Below are 8,703 nucleotides of genomic sequence, written 5' to 3' on the forward strand. Positions count from 1 at the left end.
AAATCTCGAATTGCCCGGGGGGGGGGGAAGCTGATGTAGAACGGGCAGATGTGAGTCCAGCCCTAGATCAAGAGAATTGGTATTTATGCATACTTGATGGTGAGGGAGGTCAGAGGTTCAAACAGATAAATGGGTATTTTAAAAGTGAAAATTAACGGATACTGGTACAGTCTGATGAAATATGTTAAGAACTGCCAGTTAAAATTTCCAGAAAAGTGTATTAATAGTGGCAATTCCACACTAACACTCCTGTAGCGTTGTTAGAGATTGTAATGACCGAGGAAACCCAGGTCTCTCTTTAAGCCAGAATGACATGTAGTGTTTAATCAGGTATTGCGACCCAATATGGGGTGTCTGTGTTTGCATTCAAGGTCTCCTTCAAAAGAAACAACAGGCTTGGGTCTTTGGAACAAGTTCTGCGTGGGCTAGATAGTCTCTGCTGCGGAGCTTTCTTCTCCTACCAGCTCTGCTGGTTGCACAAGGGCTCACTGAAAACCACTGATCTTGTGCAAGAAAGAAGGGCTAGTGCTGCAGGGCAGAGAATACCTAGCGCGCACTGAGCTCATTCACAGGATCCAAGCCACAGTACTTGCAGACATGCGGCTCCCCTGCTAATGTTGTAGCAATTAATTAATTATCATATGGCATTGTTTGTGGAATAGCGAGGAGATCTTGGAAGGGGCTGTTTGGCTGCTGAAGCTGTAGGGTTTTTTGGGCACCACTAGGTGGCGAGCTATTCTTATTTTTAGGCTGAGAGTGCTGTGACTTGCCCAAGGTCACCCAGCTAGCTTCAAGCAGGGAAGTGGGGAATCGAACCCAGTTCACCAGTTTAGAGTCCGCCGCTCTTAACCACTACACTTAACCACTCTAATTTGTAGTGTTACATCTGGAGAGCAACAGCCCCTCACTTCCGGTCTCATGCGAAGGAGTCCTTTGTGGATTTTGGCACTCTTGCCAGAACCATGACAAGAGAGCGGGGAAGTTCTGAGCGACAACAGCTAGTTATGTCAAGGGTGTTTTTTTCCAACTCCGTGTGTGCTCACAGCTTCTTCTGTTTCTCTCCCCCCCCACCCCCCGTAGCACCTTCATTATTGAGAAGCAGCCTCCCCAGGTGCTGAAGACCCAAACCAAGTTTGCAGCCACGGTGCGGCTGCTGGTTGGCGGGAAGTTGAATGTGCACATGAACCCCCCTCAGGTGAAGGCCACCATCATCAGCGAGCAGCAGGCCAAAGCCCTGCTCAAGAATGAGAGCACTCGCAAGTATGTTACTCGTCCCCCACCCCCACCCTGTGTATTGCATGCGTTAAGGAAGAACAAAACTGTGAAATAAGCCGTCAGTCTAATTCTGTTAACGGAGCAGGAGAAAGCAGTTAGCACTTAATACCAAGGGAGCAATATCCTCATGGGAGCCGGTAGAGAAAAGTGTATTCAGTGATTTGTGTAAGAGTTAAAGGAAACAAGCATGAAAGGTTTTTTTCCCCACGGTGTGGAGTTCAGTTCAGCCCTTGGTCTCTACAGTTTGCAAAGCTTGCTTTGAAAACTGCTCCCTTCCTACTAACAGCCTGTTGCTCCTAACCCATGTGAGTTTTCCTTCCAGTGAAGCTGGAGGGAAATATTAATCTAAATTTTAAGAATAATTTAAACATTATAAGAGAAAACAGAATCAAGTCAAATTTCATTACCAAAAATGTCCTCTATAGGGGTAGACCTGGCCTCCAGAGGACAGGTCTACCCGCCCCAGTCCACTATATTGGTAGACTTGGCCTCTGGAGAACAGGTCTGTCTACCCCTTTCTACTATATTGGTAGACCTGACCTCCAGAGAGCAGGTCTACCCACCCCCTTCCCTCTATATTGGTAGATCTGGCCTCTGAAGAACAGGTTTACCCACTCCAGTCCATTATATTGGTATACCTGGCCTTGGACTGTCATCCTGCACTGACCCTTGGAAAACATACCAGCACTTGGGGGAAACTCCTGCAGTCAACTTCTTCTTTTTTTAGTGAAATACGAGAACCAGCATAACAGGTCAAGTATAACAGAGGTGGAACAATCACTGTCTGAACCCTGCCTAACCTAACAAACAGGAAGTTGCTTAAATGTTATCAACCTGTCCAAACTAATTTATTCAGATATTTATATCCCACTTTTCCCTGTGACTCAAATCAATTTACAAATCATACTGAAAAGCATAATCGGTACGTGCAAAAAAAATATCTCAATTATAGCCTATGGGGACCATTATAGTCAATGGGCCCCATAGACTATAATGAAGAATCGATTCAAGAGTATCTGGGGCTTTGGGGGGTGGCTGTTTTTTTAGGTAGATGCATCAGATTTGCAGCATAGCTGCTGGTGCCTCTCCTCAACCCCCCCCCCCCCAGCTTCAAAAAGATTGGACCAGGGAGTCCAATTCTATGGGTCCCAAAAGGAGGTGCCCCCATCCTCAGTTGTTTCCAATGGAAGCTTGGCTGTGAGGTGAACAGAAATCCTCTCAGCTGGCCTCTGAAACGTTGTGCGCCAGCACCCCCTAGCGCAGCTTAGAAGGAACTGTGTTCTGCACCTGATGAAGTTTGGGAGGAAGGTGCTGAGTCTCCCATGGTACAGTGGCTTATATTCTGCTAACGGCTGTTGCTTTCCTTTGACAGCGAGAGCAGCGGCGATATCTTGAACAATTGCTGCGTGATGGAATATCACCAGGCAACTGGAACGCTGAGTGCACACTTCCGCAACATGGTGAGAGATGGGATGCCGATATCGATTCAAACCCCTGTCTTTCTGCTTCCATATTCTTCTCTCTTTTTTCCCTGCTGAAAAGCATATTTTTAATCCTCCTGGTTTTCAGAACAGCTGGATTGGAGTCCAGTGGCACCGTGGCGACCGACAGATATGAGTTCCAACGAACGTATCCGAGGAAGGGAGCGCTGATTCTCAAACACTTATACCCCCCAAATCTTATTGTTCTCTAAGGTGCTAATACATTTGAATCTAGCTGTTTCACCGGAGAACAACACAGCTACTCTCTCAAACTGGTTTTCGGGGAAAAGCTTGGTCGTGTTTGGGAGCCAAGAAGCAGCTCTGAGAGGCAGAGGGGCCAAGTGGAGCCTCTAGTGGAGGGGAGCACCTTGTATCGTTTTTAACGTCTTGTCCCCTTCCCTGTTTCTCTGCACTTCCATCAGTGCTGTATTTGACTCCTTCACTGCCACTGCTCTCTTAACATAGTAGAAAAGAGCAAAAGTCCAGTAGCACCTTAAAGACTAACGAAATTTGTGGCAGGGTGTAAGCTTTTGTGAGTCATTGCTCACTTCTGAACAAGTGAGCAGTCACTCACGGAAGTTCGTACCCTGCCACAAATTTTGTTAGTTGTTAAGGTGCTACTGGACTACTGCTCTTTTCTGAAGAAGTGAGCAGTGACTCACGGAAGTTCATAAACCTGCCACAAATATTGTTAGTCTTTAAGGTGCTACTGGACTTTAAGTGAGCCGTGACTCATGGAAGATCACATACCCTGCCACAAGTGTTGTTAATTTTGAAGGTGCTACTAGACTTGTGCTCTTTTCTGAAGAAGTGAGCAGTGACTCACGGAAGCGCACCCATCCCCTGCCACAAATGTTGTTAGTCTTTAATGTGCCGCTGGACTTTTGCTCTTTTGTGAAGAAGTGTGCAGTGACTCATGACAGTTCATATACCCTGCCACAAATGTTGTTAGTCTTTAATGTGCCACTGGACTTTTGCTCTTTTCTGTAGAAGCGAGCAGTGACTCACAGAAATTCATACCCTGCCACAAATATTGTTAGTCTTTAAGGTGTTACTGGACTAACACGGCGACCCATCTTGATCCAACAGCCCTTCATGGAAATCCTTAAAATTTGCACTCAAAACCTCCTGTCAGAGCAAATTGGGCAAACTGCTTTTCCCACCTGCAGATTGCCCCAATCATATATTTTGAGTTTAGACATATATACAGTCTCCCTTTGCCGGTCGTCCTCCCGCCTGCCCCCAAGTGCTTAACATTTCTTCCAGGCCCTTGACGATCTCTCCTCTCCCCCTCCCCCTGCCTGTCACCTTTATCCCACCTCCCTGCACAGTCACTCAAGCGGATCAAACGTTCGGACCGGCGTGGGGCCGAGTCGGTGACGGAGGAGAAATTCACCATCCTCTTCGAGTCCCAGTTCAGTGTCGGCGGCAATGAGCTGGTCTTTCAGGTGAAGACGCTGTCTCTCCCCGTCGTGGTGATTGTGCACGGCAGCCAGGACAACAACGCCACCGCCACAGTGCTGTGGGACAACGCGTTCGCCGAGCCAGGCCGCGTGCCCTTTGCCGTGCCAGACAAAGTCATGTGGTCCCAGCTGTGTGAGGCCCTCAACATGAAGTTCAAGGCCGAGGTCCAGAGCAGCCGAGGGCTCACCAAGGACAACCTGCTCTTCCTGGCTCAGAAGCTCTTCAACAGCAACATCAACCACCTCGAAGAGTACAACAACATGCCCGTCTCCTGGGCCCAGTTCAACAGAGTAAGTCGGCGGGGTCGGGGTGCTCCGGGAAGAAGAAGAGAAGAGATTGGATTTATACCCCACCCTTCACTTGGAGTCTCAGAGCGGCTTACAAACTCCTTTCCCTTCCCCTCCCCACAAAAGACACCCTCTGAGGTAGGTGGGGCTGAGAGAACTTTGACACAAACTGCTCTGTGCCAGAGCTTGTGACTGACCCAAGGTCACATCAGCAGGTGCAAGTGGAGGAGTGGGGAATCAAACCCAGTTCTCCCAGATTAAAGTCCGCACACTTAACCACTACACCAAACTGGAAGGAGCGGGTGAGCAACTAGGCAGGGCGGAGTTCCGTTCAGAGTGGGAAGAGTTGGGGCCTACAAGTTGGGTTGCCAACCTCCACATGGCACCTGGTGTTCTCCTGGAACGTGAATTGATCTCCAGACTGCAGAGCTCAGTTCCTTTGGAGGAAATGGCAGCTTCAGAGAGCGAACGATATGGAATCATGTACCCCCCTGAGAGCCAGTTCAGTGTAGTGGTTAGGAGCGTGGACTCTAATCTAGGAGAAGTGGGTCTGACTCCCCACTCCGTCACACTCAGCTGCTGGGGGTGACCTTGGGTCAGTCACAAGTTCTCTCAGAGCTGTTCTCTCAAGGGCAGTTCTCTGAGAGCTCTCTCAGCCCCACCTACCTCACAGGGTGTCTGTTGTGGGGAGGGGAAGGGAAAGGAGATTGTAAGCCACTCTGAGACTCCTTTGGGTAGTCTCCACACCTCCTCTTCTTCTTGAGCACATTTCCCTCTCCAAACTCCGCCCTTGCCAGGCTCCGCCCCCAGGTCACCAGGAATTTCCCAGGGAGCAGTCGGCCACCCTGCCTGCGAGCCTTTCCTACTCCCACCAGTGGGGCAGCATAGCGGTTGTGTCAGCTATGCTGCCATGTATGGTGGGGGAAGGGAGTTGGTGGAGTGATCATCTTATTGTCCTGGAATGTTAACTTGCGTTTTCTCCCTGCGCCTTATCTCTTAGCCTGACCTTGATGCTTCCCACTTTCGCCTCCCTGGGAACCTGTAGTTGTTACTTAGAGCTCGGAAGGCTTGCACCTCTAATTGGCTTGCTCCCATCAGAGGGTCTCGCTTCAAACTCTTCCCGCCTGTGGGATTAGCCTTTACACAGAAACTGTACACAGAGTTGACCTGCTTCTACTGCACTCAATAAACTTGATCCTTCTGGAAGGAACATTGTTGAGCCTGTGTGTTGTGGGACTCTGACAGGCTGCTGTGTCCAACCAGGATTGGCGGCAGCTGGATACAAATCCCTACTGTGCCATGGAGGCTCTATGGGTTTTCTTGGGCCCGTGGCTTTCTCTCAACCTAACCTACCTCACCAAGTTTGCATACAGTTAAAAACACCTTAACAACACAGTAGCAAGTTAACAGTTACAGATGGTGCATAACAGGTACATCAGATTGTACCCTTACCTCGCTGGGGGGAAAAGGAAGGGAGGAGCAGTTGCCATCCTCAGCCATAGGCCTGGTGGAACATCTCCGTCTTTCAGGCCCTGTGGAACTCTGTTGGGTCCTGCAGGGCACGGATGTCATTCAGCAGGGAGTTCCACCAGAAGAGCCCTGCTGGATCAGACCAGTGGTCCATCTAGTCCAGCCTTCCGTCTCGCACAGCAGCCAGGCAGTTCCTCTGGAAGGCCAACAACAGGACATAGAGGCCGAGGCCTTCCCCTGATGTTGCTTCCTGGCTCTGGGATTCAGAGGATTAGTGCCTCTGAAAGTGGAGATTCCTCTCAGCCGCCATGGCTAGTAGCCGCTGATATTTATCCTCCCTGAATCTATCTAATCCCCTTTTAAAGCTGTTTATCCCTGTGGCCATCACAACATCCTCTCGCAGCAAATTCCACATTCTGATCACTCTGTGTAAAGTAGTATTTCCTTTTGTCCGTCCTGAACCTACTGCCCATCAGCTTCATTGGATGCCCTCAAGTTCTAGCATTTTGGGAGAGGGAGAAAAATTTCTCTTGGTCAACTCTCTCCACCCCTCTTTCCTGCCCCCCCCTCTAATCATCTCTTATCTGAACTGAAAGTCCCATACTCTTCAGCCTTTCCTCATAGGGAAGGTGTTCCAACCCCCTGATCATCTTGGGGCCCGCCTTGGTACGTTTCCAAGCTCCGCAATGTCAGCCGGTAAGCCCCAGCAACACCTGTGAAAATTTTGCATTTGCAAAAGGGAGCAGGTTGTGGATATCAAACAAGACCAGCTTGCAGGTTAAGAGCTCCAGCCCAATGGCCTCATTATGTACCAGCTTACTAGCAAATACAAATTGGGATGTCAGTTTGGGGTAGTGGTTAGGAGCGCTGACTCTAATCTGGGAGAACCGGGTTTGATTCCCCACTCCTCCACTTGCACCTGGCTGGATGACCTTGGGCAAGCCATAGTTCTCATAAGAGCTGTTCTTGAAAAAAGAGCAGTTTCTGTCCAGAGCTCTTTCAGCTCCACCTCTTCTTCTTCTTCTTCTTCTTCTTCTTCTTCTTCTTCTTCTTCTTCTTCTTCTTCTTCTTCTTCTTCTTCTTCTTCTTCTTCTATACAGATTTAAAAAAACAAAAAGCTATGTCTAGCAGACCAGAGTAGTGAGTGCAGGAGCCCAGGCTTGCCTCGTGTTGCCCAGCAGGAGAAATGGAGAGTCAAATTGTTTGACTTTCTAGCTCAGAGATGGTTTTCTCAGCCACTACCCCACACCCATTCTTAAAATCTTTTGGAGGCTGCTGGATTTCAGTCCAGGCTGGAGATGACTTGTGCAGAACTGGCCAGAAAGTTCACCTGGCACCTGTGCTTGTGTTTTGCGTGCTGTCAAAAACCTTCCCAAAGTAGCGTTGACCACCTGCATGCAAAACTGGCATCGGGGCTTCCTGCTATTCTGCAAAGAGCATTTCTATGGCAAGTACATTCAGGGTTTGGATTCAAAATACGTGGCTTGCACTTCCCTCCCTCCTCTTCTCCCCAGGATAGTTTTGCCCTAAAAGCACACACGAATGACTTGTTCCTTTGAAAATGGACCCTCCGACAAAGCGTCCAAATCCACAGAGGCCTATAGACAGGGGTAATTTCGTAGAAAAAGAGGCGCAGGAGCTCATTAGCATAACTCATTAGCATAACTTATTTGCATATGCCACACCCCCTGACATCACCGGAAGTGTGTCAGAAGGCAACACGCACCACTCAGGCTACGCTGGACTGTTTTGGATTGCTATCTATTGGGGGGGGGGACGTGCAGATCTGTCCTTGCAGAGGAGGGAGAGCTTGTACCCGAATAAAACCTGGTCTTAAAGGTGCCACTGGACTGTTTTGGACCAGGGAGCCGGGGGGGCTCTGCGATTTACCTGGCTGCTTCTTGCTCTGACTGAGGGCTGCTGGGAGCAGGGGGTGGGGCTTGTTGCATGTGCCCGCCCCCCTGGGCTCTTTACTTCCGGAGCTCTGCTCCTGTGTGCTGCAGGAAATGACCCCTACCTGTAGACCATTCCAGCAAATTCAGTGGCGTTCAGCTGAGAGGCTTTGATGTTATGCTTTTGATTTACAACCATTCCTGTGAATTTGCTCCCCTCGTGGGGGGGGGGGCTTCCCATAAACCTTCAGCCCAGGATCAGAGAAGCAGGTGGAAACCTTTGGCTTTCTTTCTTACCCCCCCCCCCCCCCCCCCCCCCCAGGAGAACCTTCCAGGGCGGAATTACACATTTTGGCAGTGGTTCGACGGGGTGATGGAAGTCCTGAAGAAACACTTGAAGCCACATTGGAATGACGGGTGAGAGCTCCCCTGCTTTTGCATTCTAAGGTTTCCCCAGCCGGGTGTGCCAATGCTCCCTCTAAGCTGTGGGGTCTTGTGAGCAAAAATTCTACTTTATAAGCAACTAGCATTAAAGTTGTGAGTGAGAGATTTGGCTGCTGCATAAATTAGTTTGCCCTGGAGCCCTCCTTCCTGAGCTGAGACAAAAATCTGTGAGATGGAGGCTAAGAAACTGTGAGCTAGCTCACACTAACTCAGCTTAGAGGGAACACTGGCGTGTGTGTGTGGTGTGTGTGTGTGTGTGTCCGTGATGTGTCATCAAGTGGGCGACCCTATGATTTAATGACCTCCAAAATGTGCTGCTGTTAAGAGCCTTGCTGAAGTCTTGCAAGCTGAAGGCCGTGGCTCCCTTGACAGAGTCAATCCATCTCTCTT

At 49.4% G+C, this 8,703-nt stretch overlaps 1 protein-coding gene across 1 annotated transcript in view; it reads left to right on the forward strand.

Moving 5' to 3' along the window:
• LOC107111494 (signal transducer and activator of transcription 5B) overlaps positions 1-8,703 on the forward strand; it is a 94,735-nt gene that overhangs the window by 77,522 nt on the left and 8,510 nt on the right. Inside the window, exons 9-12 of the mRNA XM_015412460.1 lie at positions 1,081-1,260; positions 2,648-2,735; positions 4,088-4,510; positions 8,192-8,286. Of these exons, the coding sequence (XP_015267946.1) occupies positions 1,081-1,260; positions 2,648-2,735; positions 4,088-4,510; positions 8,192-8,286 (786 nt within the window). The remainder of the gene's footprint in view (positions 1-1,080; positions 1,261-2,647; positions 2,736-4,087; positions 4,511-8,191; positions 8,287-8,703) is intronic.

The sequence above is a fragment of the Gekko japonicus genome, unplaced genomic scaffold (genome assembly GCF_001447785.1).
Source record: "Gekko japonicus isolate JY-2015 unplaced genomic scaffold, Gekko_japonicus_V1.1 scaffold8, whole genome shotgun sequence".
Lineage (NCBI taxonomy): Eukaryota > Metazoa > Chordata > Lepidosauria > Squamata > Gekkonidae > Gekko > Gekko japonicus.